Source organism: Apodemus sylvaticus, chromosome 15, assembly GCF_947179515.1.
Source record: "Apodemus sylvaticus chromosome 15, mApoSyl1.1, whole genome shotgun sequence".
Taxonomy (NCBI): Eukaryota; Metazoa; Chordata; class Mammalia; order Rodentia; family Muridae; genus Apodemus; species Apodemus sylvaticus.
This window is the reverse complement of record NC_067486.1, coordinates 68,254,107-68,270,904: the sequence shown is the minus strand read 5'-3', so window position 1 is coordinate 68,270,904 and position 16,798 is coordinate 68,254,107. Positions and strand designations below refer to the sequence as shown.

Sequence of the window (16,798 nt, the reverse complement as noted above, 5' to 3'; positions counted from 1 at the left end):
CACATCCACCAAAACATATTCCTCCTCCCTTTATCTTTTTATAAACACAACAACACACAATGCCCTAAACCGATGAATACCTTAACTGAACGTTACCTTTAGTTTTGTTTTGAGACAGGGTTTCTCTGTGTAGCTTTTATTTTTTTCTTCTGATAATGCTGGGATCAAATTCACAAGAGCCTTGTGACTGCTTCTCTACTGAGTCCTAACATTTGTTTCTGATGGTGGTAACATTGGGGTCTCAGAAAAGACTAGCAAAGGACTGAACCCAAAGGTTGGCAGGCTTGGCCACATGTCTATATACTAAGTCATCCCCCACCTCCGCCCCCAGCCCAGATAACAGAAACCTTTCTCATTCCCAGATAACAGAAATCTTTCTTATTTCTGGACTTTTTTGCTGTATTCTATCCCCCAATCTTGTTAGCTTTTTTGGTCTGTGTTCAAAGCCCACTTTTTTCTTTTTTTCCTTCTCTTCTTGCTTTATATTTTAAGAGTCTTACTATATAACCTAGGCAGACCTCATAGTCATAGAGACCTGCCTGCCTCTGCCAGATTTTAGACTTCCTTCCTTCCATCCTTCCTTTCTCCTCCTTTTGCCTCTTCTTCCTTCTTCTCCCCCACTCCTTTTTTTTTTTTTTTTTTTGACACAGGGTTCTTTTTGTAGCCCTGACTGTCCTGGAACTTGTTCTGTGTTCTGTAGACCAGGATGTCCTCAAACTCTCCTGCCTCTGCCTCCCCAGGGCTAGAGGCAGAGGTGTGAACCACCAATGCCCAGCTTTGATTTGGAATTTTTGTTTATTTGTTTTTTTTGTTTTTGTTTTTTTTTGAGACAGGGTTTCTCTGTGTAGACCAGGCTGGCCTCAAACTTAGAAATCTGCCTGCCTCTGCCTCCCAAGCGCTGGGATTAAAGGCATGCACCACCACCGCCCTGCTGTTTGTTGAGACAAGGTTTCTTTGTGTAGCCCTGATGGTCCTGGAACTCACTCTGCAGGCCAGGCAGGCCTCTGCCTCCCAAGTGCTGGGATTAAAGGCTTGCCCCACCAGTGGCCACAGTGCTCTCTTTAAATATTTTATTTACTGTAACTACATATATCTTTGTTTAAAAAAACAAACAAACAACAAACTCCTGATTTAATATCTGAAGAAAGTAAGAGTCACCCTGGGGGAAGAAATATTGAGACATCTGTTGAAGAAAAACAGAGTGAACAACCACTTACTAAAGTCTACTATGGACTGGTTCATTTCTTACTAAGCTATTAATTTACACTTTAGAATTTAAGAACCACACTGTCATATAAAACCTAACAAAATACTTACTTTATGTGAAACCCTGAGCGTTTCATGAAAGGCTTGGTATTTCAGCTTTGAAGATTCTTTCGGATACTGGGATTCAATGCGGTATTTAGGAGGCTATCTTCGGAATTCAGAGAAGGTACCAAAGGTTTCAAAGAATAGCTACCAAGTAGCTGCAGCACTGGCTTCAAACCACAGGCTCGCGCGCGGCAGCTCGCGGGGAGTACGCCTGCGCAAAGCGCGCACAGCAAGGGAGGGGCGGAGCTTCGGGTCTGCCAGTGCGCCTGCGCACTGCACGCAACGGCGTGGGGGAGGGAGCCCCGTGTGTATCTGTGTTGTTGTTCCGCGGCGGCGGCGGCGGTAAGATGGCTGCCCACGGGGGCTCGGCCGCGGCTTCGGCGCTGAAGGGGTTAATTCAGCAGTTCACCGCCATCACCGGTAAGAGACGCGGTTACGGGAAGGAGAAGAGTGGGGTACGGGGAGGCTGTCGGGGCTGCCCCAGGCTTCGCCTCACCTTCGTGCATTCCTCACTCGGGCTCTCCCCTCAGCTCCTGCCCTCGCCGGAGGAACAGACGACGACGGCGTCCGGGGTCTGCGGTTCAGGCGGGAGGCAGGCTTCCCCCACCCCCACCCCGCGCGTGCCTCCTAGCCCCTCGATTCGGGCTCCCCTCATTTCCAGACAGGCCCCCCACGCCCCCAGCCTGTCCAGTGCAGGGGATGGGCCGAGCCCGCGGTGCCCGGGGCCGGGGACCTGCGGGCCGGAGGAGTAGGGGGCCGCACCCGAGCCACCGCCCTCTTCCTCCTTCACCACCTTTTCTCGGTATCGTGCTGCCCGCGGACAAGGCGGTGCAGTGCGTCGCCCATGCCACCCTCTCTTCCCGGCCAGGTCATCGTCCCTCCGCCCCTGGCCTACCCTTCCCTTTCCTTCCCCTCGCTGGGCCCCCCCGGAGCCTTGGCGGTGGCCCTGGCGTGTGAGGGCCGTCTCGCTTTAACGGTGAGGCCGGTGGGTTCTGCTGCGCCTTTACACATCCCTGGGGGACTTGCCGCCGGGAACAAGGGGTGCGGAGGGTACCTTAGGGACGGAGGGTTTCAGACAGGAATGAGGGGGAACCCCTGAGCTTAATGGGGGGAAGGCCTACAGTAATCCTGGGTGGCCTTTCCCACCTCCTCATAATAAAATCAAACATCGAGACGATGGCGCCCGAGCCTTTGCTGATAAAATAGGGATGGCGGCAGAAACTTCTTGCAGAGAAATCTGTTTCTAGGTGTCAGTATCCGCGAAACCTTAGGCCTAGGTTTTTCTTTCCCTTCGGACTCCGGCGAAGGGTTGATGCAGGTTCTCTTAGCGCCAAGAGGAAAGGCTCTAAGCCATTCTGTGAATGCGCTATGTCTTGTTTCTCTCTGATGGTGCTGAACTTTTTTTGCATGAGTTATTAGAGGGCGGAGCAAATGATGAAGTTCTCTGTGGAGTGATTTGAGAGAACAGTACTCCATGTGCCTGAGTGTGATTTTGCTGTTCTAGTTTGTCATTTTAAAAAGAGGTCAGAAAGTTAGTTCCCCGTCTCAACAGACTATCCTTTTTTTTTTTTTTTGATAATAATTTATTAGATGTGGAGAGTATTTCCAGTTTGTGTTCTTGAGTGTGATAGTGTAAGATCTTTAAGACATGGTATTTTAACCAATACATGCTATTTGCAGTTTTATAATTGAAGCTAGTTTTCTTCTTTTTGTTCTGCAATGATAATTAATGGCTGATAAATTGTTTTCGGTCTTGTCACATGAAATATGTCAAAACTGGTAAAACAAGATTTGTAATAAAATTGAGGTGAAAAGTAAGATAACTGAAATGTTGTTTGTGGTGGGGTTATTGTATTTATTATAACACGTGGGTTTCCCAATGCTTTACCAAACCAACATTATGGAAAGAAATTAGATTTCTGTGTATACAAGTTAATACTGCTACATTGCTTGCATACAAAAAAAAAATCTGGTGAGACACACAGAAATATTAGCCTTTCTTTGGATTTTATAAATATAGTTTAAGGTCTCACTATTTAATCTTAGGATTTTTGGACAAGTTACTTATCACTTTTTTTTTAATTTGTGAATTGGTATCATTTAGAAACTCAATTGTTTTAACCTCACATTATTTCTTTGCTGTTTTTTTTTGTTTTTTTGTTTTTTGGATTTGGTTTTTTCCGAGACAGGGTTTCTCTGTGTAGCCCTGGCTGTCCTGGAACTCACTCTGTAAACCAGGCTGGCCTCGAACTCAGAAATCTGCCTGCCTCTGCCTCCCAGAGTGCTGGGATTACAGGCATGCGCCACCACCAGCCGGCTCCTCACATTATTTCTTATGCAACATTTTCAAAATATATACACGGAACCCAAAATTTCTTGAAGTAAATTTAATACCAGTTTGTTTGTCAATTTAGTCTATACAGCTTGTTTCTGGCCTAGGCCTCTATGTTGCTGAATCAGATTGAAGTCCCCTGTAGTTAGTGGTTTCTGCAAATATACAGAAGAAAAAATCCTTCAGAGTGATGTTTTGTGGGGCAGGGTTTGCCTTTGTAGTTCAGATTGACTTCAGACTCTGAATTCTCTTGTCTTAGCTTCTGTCTGCTGTGTATAGGTATCAGCCACCATAGACAATTGTTTCTTTCCTTTTTCATTTATTTATTTAGTGCTGGGGAATAAAATCAAGGCCTTGGATATGTTAAGTACCCACTCTGCCACTGAGTTGTACTCAAAGCCCCCCAAAAGTTGCAAGTATTTTTTGGGGAATCATTGGTGAGTGAATGCTGAGTGTCATTCTGCTTCTGTCAGGGCTATATATTAATATCTCCCTCTCTGCCTCCCTCTACCTCCCTTCCTCCCTCCCTCCCTTCCATCCCATCCCCCTCAACTCCCTGGCCTGCAGGGTTTCTCTGTATAGCCCTGGCTGTCCTGGAACTCACTCAGTAGACCAGACTGGCCTTGAATTCAGAAATCCGCCTGCCTCTGCTTCCCAGAGTGCTGGGATTACAGGCGTGCGCCACCACCGCCCGACTCTTCCTTTCTTTTTTTGAGATGTGGTCTCACTATGACCTAGAACTCATTTTGTAGATTAGGCTGGCCTTGAACAGAGAGAGCTGCATGCTTTTGTCTCTGTTTCCCCAGTGCTGGAGTTAAAGGTGTATACTGCCTTGCCTGGCCAAGTTTTGAGTTTCTATTGGTAAATAATGGTACTCTTAAGAAGAGTATGACACACTATTTGAAACGTGATTAAACCGGATGTGGTGGTATGTAATTAGTCCTTCTTAGGCTGAGTTGGGAAATCTTTGGTTTTTGTTTTGTTTTTGAGACAGAGTTTCTCTGAGAAGTCCTGGCTGTCCTGGAACTCACTATGTAGACCAGGATGGCGTCAAACTCGGCAGAGATCCTCTTGTCTGTCTCTCTTTCCTAATTGCTGGGATCAAAGATGTGTGCCATCATGTCCAGCTTCAGGAAGATACTGTGATCCCCATATGACATAGTAATACTCTTAAGAAAAAAGAAGGCAGGCAGGCAGGCCCACATGATGGCTCACAACCATCAGTGACTCCAGTCCAAGGAGATCCAGTATCCTTTTTTGGTTTTGGTGGTACCAGGAACATACGTATTGTATGAATAGAAGATTGGGGGGGGGTGGGCAAAACATTCATACACATAAATAAATTAAAAAAGAAATAAATCTAAAAAAAATTAGCTATCCAGGCCATGCTGGCTCATGCCTTTAATCCCAGTACTTGGGAGGCAAGGGAAGTTTTACTTCCCAGGTGCTGGGATTATGGTTGTCTTATTCCCACATACAATTTATAAAATGATGGTACTTGAACCCTGGGCTTTGTGCCTGCAAGGCAAGCACTACCAATTACCCCTATAAAGATATCTGCTGACTTTTTCATTCCCCTAACCCAGGTGGTCTCTGAGTTCCAAGACAGCCTGGTCTATAGAGTGGGGAAGGCTGGGGCTGCACAAAGAAATCATTTCTCTAAAAACAAAAACAAAATACAAGTTAAAAGATGTATGATACTATGAAGTATTGGGGGAGAATGACAGAAACTAATTCTAAAGTATTACCACAGCAGTATTATCTGTTTTATATATTCTTCCTCATTTTTATATCTAGGCTGGCCCTCCTGCCTCTTCTGCCCAAGTCTGGGACAATTACTTAATTTATTACTTGTCTCTGTAAACATGGTATACATAATACAGAATTAAGACGACACTTACCATTACATCTTAAATATTTGGTGGTCTTCGATGTGAACTTATAAAGAGCTTACCTTTGTTATCTCAGGCTAAGTAAGAAAACTAGGGTGGGTGCCATTGGCTTAGCAGATAAAGATATCTGCTGACTTTTTCATTCCCCTAACCCAGGTGGTGGGAGAGGAGTTGTCCTCTGTGTATACCTCAGCATGTCTATACACACACACACACACACACACACACACACACACACACACATATTAACAAAAGAGAGAAGTAAGAAAATGAATCCTTCTAAATACTGTTTTTGTTCTGAGAAATGGTCTTGTACAGAGTAGGCTAGCTACAGGTATGTAGCTGGAGGTGGGGTGGGGTGGGGTGGGGTTAGCTTAAACTCCTGGTCTCCCTAGTTTTACTTCCCAGGTGCTGGGATTATGGTTGTCTTATTTCCACATACAATTTATAAAATGATGGTACTTGAACCCTGGGCTTTGTGCCTGCAAGGCAAGCACTACCAATTGAGTTACGTTCTTTATTCTTCATATTTTATAATTATACCACATTTAAAGACATTTGTGGTCAGGGCTGGAGAAATGGCTCAGTGGTTAAGAACACTGGCTTCTTTTCCAGAGGACAGGATTCAATCTCTGTATACACATGGCAGCTCACAACTGTCCGCCATGAGGGGATCTGACTCCTTCATACATGCAGGCAAAACTCCAGTGTACATAAAATAAAAGTAATTTTAAAATATCTTTTTACAAAGTAGTATATTGGTTTTCCAACTATCTAGGCCCAACCCTAGCCTCAGAGATCAGACATAATTATCAAATCATAAAATGATGTTGTATTGGATCAATTCTGACAGAGCAAGTTGGGTTTTTTGTTTTTGTTTTTGTTGTTGTTGTTATTGGCTTTTTTTTTAAAATTTTTTTTAATTTTTTTTTTAATTTTTTTTTTATATTTTTGGATTTGGTTTTTTCGAGACAGGGTTTCTCTGAATAGCCCTGGCTGTCCTGGAACTCACTCTGTAGACCAGGCTGACCTGAACTCAGAAATCCGCCTGCCTCTGCCTCCCAGAGTGCTGGGATTACAGGTGTGTGCCACCACCGCTGGGCGCAAATTGTTTTTTTAAAAATGTTTTACCTTGACATTATTCCATTAACAACAAGCTGGGGCTGGTGTCTGGTATACAAAATTTCCACATATAATCAGAATTATTCAAGAGGTAAAAAGATTATAGAGCAGGTAAAAAAAATAATCAAGCATTGGGTCTCTAAAAGGATAACAGAGAGAAGGAATGTTTGGAGATGTAGTCAGATTTGGGGAAAGGGGGTGCTTCCTCAGACCCATGCTGAAGCATCCCTTCACCCTGGGGTACCAGCTACATGACCATAGAATAGGGTTTATTCAGGGCTTGGGGAGGGGAGTTGAGAGGGTAGTAGAGACAGAGAAAGGCAGAGAGAGGGGAGGAGAGAGGGAGAAGGAGGAAAGGAGGGGAGAGGAGGAGAAGTAGAGAACCTGCCATGAGCACATGGAGAGAGGGGGTAGGGGAATGGGAAGAGAGGTGGATGAGAGAGAGGACTGAGGGGAAGCAAGAAGGCAAGAGAGGGGAGGGGGTGAGCATCCCCGTTTATATAGAAGTCAGGCATTCCTGTCCGTTGCCAGGTAATTGTGGGGTGGGGCTTAAGACAAAATGCTAACAGGCATAGTGGCATATACTTGTAATTTCAGTACTTGTTCATGGCTGCCCTCCTTTGTGTAGTGAGTTCAAGGTCAGACTGGGCTGCATAAGACCCTTAAGAAAACCAACCAACCAAAAACCAAAAAATAGGTAAAAATAAACTAGCAGCCAAAAATGAGGATTAATGTAGACTAGAAAGTGGGGGGCTTTGCAGGGTGTGATGGCACAGACCTTTAAGAAAGTTTAAGTCAGTTGGTGATGGTGCATGCTTCTAACCCAGCAATCAGGAAGTAGAGGCAAGCAGATCTCTGAGTTTGAGGCCACCCTGGTCTACAAAGAGAGTTTAGAACAAGGGCTGCATAGTGACAAGGAGAGGAGGGCTGGACAATGGCTTGGTGCTCAAGTGCATTGGCTGCTGCTCCAGAGGACCTGGCTTTATTTCCAGCAACCACCTGGTCACTTATATATCTGTAACTCCAGTTCCAGGGGACCTGACACCTTTTTCTGACTCCTGAGGATGGTAATCATGCACATGGTACATGACATACATGTATGTAAAACCGAAACACCCATAAATACAACTTTTGGGGGAATGGGTTTGGGAGAAAGGTTCTGTATATAGCTTTGCTGTCCTGAAACAGGACAATATATAGACCAGGCTGTTTTTGAATATTACAAAGATCTACCTGCCTCTACCTCTATAGTGCTAGGATTAAAGCCATACCCAGTCCTGAAGTAAACTTAATAAAACAAAACCCAAAAGCCTGGAGGTTGCGAAGTGTTAAGACCTAGGTTAGCTGCTGCCTTTCTGATCTTATTGTAGCCATTTGTTGATTTATTCCCAGATACATGCAGGTGTGAGGTTGTCTAGCCAAGGTTTTGCCTATTGCTCTTGGTAGAATCTTTCATTCATTCCATGCTGCCATCCATCCTTGGTATAGGTTTTGGGCAAGAGTTAACATGCCTGATTGTCCTCTTTGGAGTATGTCGGTAGGGGTCATTAGCGAGTGTGAGAGAGGTCTGTTTGACTCCTTTGGAGTCTGTCCCTTTTGATGTCCAGGACAATGGATGATGGCCAATTCATTGGTAGCCAAAGGACAGCCAGGAGGTATAAGATTTCTTGTTTATTTTTAATTGTTTTTCTTTCAGCAGTTAACAGTCCTCTTTCATGGTATATTGCTCCATGAACATGTATACTGGTGAATGCATAATGAATGCCAGTGTAGATATTAACCTCTTTGCCATTGCCCAATTTAAGTGCTTCAAATGAGTTCTGCCTTTTGGGCTGAGATCCCACTCAGGAGGAGAGACACCCGTAATGTCAGGTCCAGGTCCATCACTGCTGCCCCTGCATACTTGAAGCCATCCTTCATGTAGGTGTTCTTGTGTTGGTGTCCATGGTGAGATTTGCCTTGGGCCAGGGTTGATCAGTCAGATCTGTCCAGCGTTGCAAGATTTCCAAAGAGTCATGTATTTGTGGGTTTTCCAGGTCCAGATGAGGCAGCAGATGTCAGGTTCAGAGAGGTGCTAGGAGCAGAGGACATTCAGGGGTGGTTTAACATAGTGAGTCAGCCTAGCACTTGAAATATATCGATCAAGGGGCCTTTTAAGGATTCCCTTTGCCGGGCGGTGGTGGCGCATGCCTTTAATCTCAGCACTTGGGAGGCAGAGGCAGGCGGATTTCTGAGTTCGAGGCCAGCCTAGTCTACAGAGTGAGTTCCAGGACAGCCAGGGCTATTCAGAGAAATCCTGTCTAGAAAAAACCAAACCAAACAAAACAAGAAAACAAACAGACAAAAGGAGTCCCTTTATAGCATGAGGGGTAGTTGTGGTCAGAGGCTGCCTTAGGGTTAGTTTATCTGCATCCTTGGTCAACAAGGCAGTGACTGCAATGAGTCTCAAGCAGTTAAGCCATCCTGTTGTCACTGAATCCAGCTATTTGGACAGGCCACTGGTCATTACCAGGGGCCCAGGTTTTAGGTCAGCATGCCCTTGGCAATACCTTGACTCTTTCCACAAATAGGTGGAAAGGCTTGGTCAGATCAGGCAAGGCCAGGACAGGGACAGACACTAGTGCTGACTTAAGGTCATTGAAAGCTCCCTTACTTTCATCTATCCACACGAATGTACCTCTGTTGAGCTCAGAGAGCAGCCTGGCCATATCAGCAAAGCCGGATATCTAGAGTCTGCAGAAGCCAGTTGACCCTAAGATCTCTCACTCCTACTTGGTACCAGGTGTTAAGTGGCAGGGTACTTAAAATGGTTTCTTAGTGGACCCAAGAAAGACTTTAGCTGACCCCCACTTCAAGTTGGAAGCCCAAGTGGCTCACTTCAAGGGCACAAATTTGAGCCTTCTTGGCTGGGACTGTGCGTTCTAATTCCTGTGAGGTACATAGGAGAGCCTTAGTTGCTTCCATACAACAGTTCATATCAGTGGCAGCCAGGTAGGTCATCCATAGTTTGAAGTAATGACATATGAAACATAGTCAGCTGGTCTTGTGGCCAATTTCTATTTCTATTTTCTGTATATTTCTTTTAGATTCATATTAAATTGATGGGGAAACTACAAAATAAGTGTAGAGAAGACTCTAAACCTGAGACATAGTGTCTCAGATATCAGAGAAGCAATGCAGGAAGTCAGAACTCATAGAGTTGTGCTTGAAATGGGATGCATACCTGTTATCCCAGCACTGGGGAAGACTGAAATAGGAAAATTGCTGCTAGTTCGTAGCCACTTAGGTCTCCCAGCCAGGATTAGGTAGTGAAACTGACAAAACTGACTAAGACAGAACAGAGGAGGTAGCTCATTTGTGAAAGCACTTGCTGCAAAAGCATGAGTTCCATCCTCAGAACCTAGAACTTAGGTAAAAATGTCGGCATGCTTGTTATCCTAGGTCTGGGGAGACAGACAGGCAGAAAGATCCCTGGGGCGCACTGGCCAACCATCTGCACCCCATTCCACCTCCACGCTGAGGAGCAGTGAGAGCCCCAGTCTCAGAAACAAAAAACAAGCAGATACCCAATGAAGAGTAAACCCTAAAGTTGACCTCTGGCCTCTACACACACAAATGAGTACACACATTCATGTCCCTCTTTTTTTCTCTCACTAGAAAAGAAGGAAAATCTTAGGTGGTGGTGGTGGCAGTTAGAGTCTGGTAGATCTTAGAAAATCTTGACCTGTTTTCTAGGTTACATAACCAAGAAACTGATTCAGAGAAGTAAATTGACTTGGGTTATATATGTCTAGATCAGTTTTAAGTCTATTTCATTACTTTGTACAGGCTGACCTTGAACTTTTTTATGTAATTGAGGCTGGCTTCAAACTTAGAATCTTCCTGCCTTAGCCTCTTAGCCTGAGGGATGGTGTGGTGGTGGGAGTCTACATTAGAGATGAATCCTGGGTACTTTTGCTTTTAAAATTTAGTCTAGGATCCCACCCCATGGCATGGTACTAGGGCTTGTCTTTTGTTCTTAGATCAGCCTCTCTGGAAATGCTATTAAAGATACTTAGAGATGTATCTCCTAGGTGATTCTGAATCTAGCCAAATTAGCAATAAGACCAACCATCACAACCTTATACAAATTCCTACAGGTTTACTTCCTGGATCATATACATGAATAAATATAAGATGCTGCCAAATTGTTTCCTAAAACCTGCTGTGCCATTTTGCATTCCCTGAGTAGTTCAAGAGAGTTCCAGTTCTCTGCATTTTTATGAGTGCCATGCGAGTGCTTGGAATTGAGCATGGGTGTTCTGGAAGAACAGTCAGGGCTCTTAACCGCTGAGCTATCTCTCCAGCCCCTTCTCTTCATTCTTGTGAGCACTTGGTATTTTAGACTGTCTTTAAAACCCTTTCTTAAGTGTATAATAAAGTGTAATATAGTTGTGGATTTAATTTATATTTTTCTAGTGGTCATTGTTACAGGCATTTTTATATACAATAATATTTACCATTCATAAAACTCTCAAGCCTCAACTTTTGTTTTTTTTTAAGGTTAATTACCCATATATTTTTTAAAGGTTTATTTGTTTTATATGAGTACACTGTAGCTGTTATCAGACACAACACAAGAGGGCATTGGATCCCATTAAGGATGGTTATGAGCCACCATGGGGTTGCTGGGAATTGAACTCAGGACCTCTGGAAGAACAGTCTATGCTCTTAACTGCTGAGCCATCTCTCTAGCCCCTCATCTTTTGTTAATTCAAATGACAGTGTTACTTTGTGAGGCAGCAAGGCTCTCTCAGCAAGTTTGTACTTTGGGTAGCTATGGTCAAGGTAACGGCAGAACATTTCCCTATTTAAGTTTCTGTGATATTTAAACCATTTAGTCACTGGAATGTTGTTCCTTAGTGCAGTGAAGGATTGGCTTTTTCTAGTTTGATTTAATTGTTCCCTTTCCTATACCTACTAAGTGTAGTTTTGATGGATATTTAAAAAAAAAAAACCTAGCACAAATCTACTTTTATTCATTTACTTTTTATTAGTTTAAATCTGTGAGGGCTATAGTATCACACAAATTCTTTGCCCAGTGGCCTTTGCAAGAAGATTACTTCAGAATTTGGCAGGAACCTGCCACTGTTTCATGGGCCTGAGTTACCTTTCCCCCAGATTACTCTGGTTTTGTTTGGTTTGTCTCCAGAATTCACTGCTGTTTTTGCTTTATACATATGAGCATATCTCTTGTCCAAGTAGAACTCAGTTTCATCTCGGAGACAAACACCTTCAGTTTAAGAATTCTGTGTTCTCTTTGGTTCCCAAGACTTCTTATAGCTAGTTAGCCTTCTAGACAAATTTTCCATGTAGAAATCCTCTTCCTAGCAATATCTACAGGCACCAGGATGGAGGAAAGAGTTGGTATATACATTTTAAAAAATGTTTTAGCTGGTATGGTGATGTTATCTATGATTGGAACTCAGGAGTCTGAGTTAAAAGCTAGCCTAGAAACTGGGCAGTGGTGGCGCAAGCCTGTAATCCCAGTACTCTGGGAGTCAGAGGCAGGCGGATTTCTGAGTTCGAGGCCAGCATAGTCTACAGAGTAAGTTCAAGGATAGCCAGGGCTACACAGAGAAACCCTGTCTTCAAAAAAAAAAAAAAAAACCAAATCCAAAAATAAATAAATAAATAAAAAAGCTAGCCTGGACTATGTCTATATAATGGGACCTTGCCTTAAAATAAAACAACAAAAAAGTAAACAAAAGCTTTGTACTGAAGTTGAAAGGCTCCAGAACTGAAGACTGGTGAGGTTAAGGTTTTAATTGTTAAGATTTCAAATTTTCACAGCCATTACCCACTCATATTTGCACTGGTAAATAGTCTGGCTTATCTTTTTTTTTTTTTTTTTTAAACCTTTGCTGGGGTAAACTTGAAACCCAAATAACCTCTGTAGCTAAATGGTGGTGTACACCTTTAATCCCATCAGGGAGGCAGAAGCAGGGGGATCTCTTGAGTTCAAAGCCATCCTGGTCTACAGAGTATTCCAAGACAGTCAGGAAGGACTACATAGAGAAACTCTGTCTCAAACAAAACAAAAAAGTAACCTTTTCTGTATGCTTTTCGGTTTTGTTTTTAAAAAAAAATTTTTTTTTGTTTATTTATTAAGACAGGTCTCATTGCATATCCCAGGCTCGCCTCAAATTCTGTCTTTTTCCCTTACTTCTTGAGAGATGTGAACCACTATGTCCCACAGTTTTCTTCTTTAATACTGATTGTTACACTTTGATTTCTCAATAATAGTTAAGTCCTTTTATTGATACCAAAAGTAGTACAGCAAATTGGCATAAGAACTATATATACATTTGGAGTAGTCCTTGATTCTGCCAGTTGTGGTGGAGAGATGAACTGTACGGGTGTGGAGTTGCTTCCACACTGATGGAGAAGAGGAGAAACTAAGAGATAGCAAGTATCAAGGAAATCACTTCTCATAAATTGTGTGTCCCAGGCTAGGTTAAGCAATACCCTGTTTCACTATTAGCAACCCTAAAATACTGGAAGGAGGAAGTGTCACATGTGGCAACAAGCTGTAGGATATAACTTGTACCCTAGATTATAGATCCCTAGGTGAGATTAAGCTATTCCGCTCCTGTTTTTAATACCAGGATCTCAGACAAATGTGAACAAGTTTATAAATGTTTTAAAATTCTCAAGTTTATTTTATTAGCCGCATCAAAATCCAAAAGTGTGATTTTTTTGTTGTAACAATAAGAGTCTTCATTTTTAGCTGGGCAGTGGTGGGATTAAAGGTGGTGCCCTTGGGAGGCAGAGGCAGGTGAATTCTGAGTTCCAGGACATCCAGGGCTACACAGAGAAATCCTGTCTTGGGGGGAAAAAGTCTTAATTTTTACAGCTGCTCTACCAAAACTTGTTATTGGGACTTGAAACTGAAAAATTCACAAAGTTTGTTAACCTTATATCACATAGCCTCCAACTCCCTTTCCTGTCCCTTTTCAATTAACCCTTACTCCCTCCCATATTTGGGAAGACTTCTGTTACGAATTTCTAGTGGTGTAGAACTGTTGAATCTATTACAAAAGACTTACTCTTGTATTACTAGTTTCCTTTGAGTACCAACCTAACTGCAGATTTCAGTAGTATAAAATGCTTTAACACACCTTTATTTTTATAGTTCTTGAGAATTAAAGCCTAAAATGAAGGTGGACATGGTGATTTGAAGAGCATTTTTTTCGTCTGTCATAGCAGCTCACCTTCTTTCCACTAAAAGACAGTCTACTACCTCTTACTTACCAAAAATGGCCTTCCATATATGTGTTTGTTAGATATGGTTGGTGGCTCATACCTGTGATCCCGTGGTGTTCAGAGTGAGTTCCCATTCAGTCAGGACTACATGGAAAAATCCTGTCTGAAGGAAACAAACAAAAAGCCAAGTGTGGTGGAGTATACTCAGCATGTCAGTGCTAGTGCTGGGATGGCAGGGGCAGGAGAAATCTTTGGTTTTGCTGGGCCCTCCTGTCCCTTTCTGTTCGGAGATCAAATGTAGGAATTCATACATACTAGACTAGTGCTCTGACACTGACCTATACTCCACGCCCTCATGTACAATCTCAATTTCTCTTTTTAAAAACTAGATGAATTCATTTTAATTTTATGTGTATGCGTGTTTTAAAAACAAAAATCCCAACTGTTTGAGTTTACCAGAAGATTCAGGAGTCAGATGACTGAGGCTCAGAGAGGCTTCCTACTCCGCAGATGTCCCAGAAGGAAAGAGTTCTTTCTCCTTCTCCATGCTGTTTTAGATACCTTTAACTCAAAGGCCCTCCTTCCTGTTTACTTGTTCATTCCCTATCAACTGGTTGCTTGCTCTTGACTTATGGTTGACTTTATTTAGCACTTGGATTAAAGCTTTGTGCTAAGGCTGAGCCACACCACAATTCCTTGTTTATAGTAAACAGGATCAAAGGCTGAGTCACAATTAGAAACAGATTCTTACGGTTCACAAACTCAGGGTTCATACTGTGAGCAACATATGAGTTTTGGCTTGAATATATTACTGTGTATTACATGCAAGCTTGGTGCCTGTGGAGGTCAGAAGAGAACATTAAAACCCTGGAACTAGTGTTAAGGATAGTCATAAGCCACATTGTGGGAGCAGAGAACTGAACCCAGGTCTTCTACAAGAGCAACAAGTGCTCTTAACCATCGAGCCATCTCTCCAGCCCCTCATAATGCATTTTTAGAAATTCACAATAGCACTTCATGAAGTTGGTAGTATAACTTCATCTTATATCTAAGACAACTAAAGCTTAGAGAAATTAGTAATTTACCTAATCATACAACCAGTGAAGGACATGACTGATTTAGAACCAAGTTTATCTGAGGAGCTTCCAGGCTCTTTTTGTGAGTGATATATATATATTTATATATATTCCTTTGCCTATGTACAGAAAGGAATATGTAGAATGTTTTCCCATTATTATTGGATATAGAAGTTAGACATGCAGTTTTTAGACGTTATAATTTTCTTTTGTTTTACAATATGGGGTTTCTCTGTATAGCCCTGACTGTCTTAGAACTTGTTCTATAAACCAAGGTGGCTTTGAATTCACAGAGATTCTCTTGCCTCTGCCTCCTCAGTGTTGGGGTTAAAGGCATGTGCCATTACTACCCTGCTTGATTCTGACTTTTCTACCTCTTCCAGGTACTTCAGTTTTTATTTTGGTTTGCTGCTAGGGCTTAAACTTTCCCATGGATTAAACGTCCTCCTTTTTACAAACTTTTTGTGTTAGATTTATTTTATGTGCATAAGTGTTTTGCCTCCTTGCATGTATGTGTGTGTGCCGTCTGTATGTTTGCCTTGTGCTTTCAGAATTCAGAAGCCATTTGATCCCCTGGAACTGGAATTGAACAGATGGTTGGGAGCTGATTTACAGATGTTGGGAACTGAACTCAGGCCCTCTGTTCTTAATTGCTGGCCTCTTTTTTAGCCCTGGTGACTTCTTTTAGTTTGACAATTTTTGTTGTTGTTGTTGTTGTTGTTGGGTTTTTGGTTTTGGGTTTTTTGTTTGTTTGTTTGTTTTTTTGTTTGTTTGTATTTTGAGATAGGGTTTCTGTATGTAAGAGCTCCGGCTGACCTGGACTTGCTTTGTAGACCAGACTGGCCTTGAATTCACAGAAATTTATCTGCCTCTGCCTCCCACGTTCTGGGATTAAAGGCATGCACCACCATGCCCAGTTTGACAAGTTTTTTACAAGACCCTAGGTTGATAGGTACATAAAGTCAAATACAATGAAATATTTAGCTAGTAAATAAGATTTAATTATTGAGACAAATATATATATTAAATTAAAATAATTAAATTTTGTTTACTATATATAGTAATTATACGATATATATATAGTAAAATACTATATATAATATATAATTTTTTTCTTATATAAATCCAGGCTGACCTTTAATCTGGTATATAAGATTTGACCTTGAACTTCTGATCCTCCTGCCTCTACCTTCCAGTGCTGGGATCCAGGTTTGTATCACTGTCTTAGTTATTCTTCTATTGCTATAATGAGATACCACTACCTGCTAGGACCAGCCTCAGCTTGGAGAAGGGTTCTGAGGAAGGGGTGTCTGGGAGCATCAAATGACTTGAAGTCAAGCCATGGTTCCAAGCTAACAGCCTATGTTCTACTTGAGACAGCGGTCTCTTGCTATTCTAAAAACTGGCTAGATAGCTCATCTCTTGCTAATCAAAAGCTCAGTCTTTTATTTATATATCAATTCAGTCATTACCCCAGGTTCCCTCTTAATCATTCCATCATTCAGTATCCTATGACCCTAGCCCCTTTATTCTTAGAAAGAGACACCAAGCTCATGCACAGACAATAAGATAGCTGGGTGGAACTCAGCTCCTTGAAATAACCATTCCTATGATGCCTATGCCTGGACCTAAACTCCCTCTGTCCCAGGCTGACCTTAAACTCAGGAATCTGTCTGTCTTCCTAAGCATAAACAAAAAACCTTAGCTGGATGAGACCTTGCCTTTCAATCACTACTCCCTAAATCCCTTTATGTTCTTCCTTAGTGTCTTTCTGACAAGTACAGCTGCCTGTGTTCCTTTTCATCTGTGAAGCTCCTTAT

The 16,798-nt window shown here is 42.4% G+C and overlaps 1 protein-coding gene across 1 annotated transcript in view; it reads left to right on the top strand.

The window, feature by feature from the left end:
• Positions 1-1,589: 1,589 nt before the first annotated feature.
• Positions 1,590-16,798, top strand: part of Ubxn7 (UBX domain protein 7) — a 62,155-nt gene continuing 46,946 nt past the window's right edge. The window contains exon 1 of the mRNA XM_052157794.1: positions 1,590-1,731. Within this exon, the coding sequence (XP_052013754.1) occupies positions 1,659-1,731 (73 nt within the window). The 5' untranslated portion in view covers positions 1,590-1,658. The remainder of the gene's footprint in view (positions 1,732-16,798) is intronic.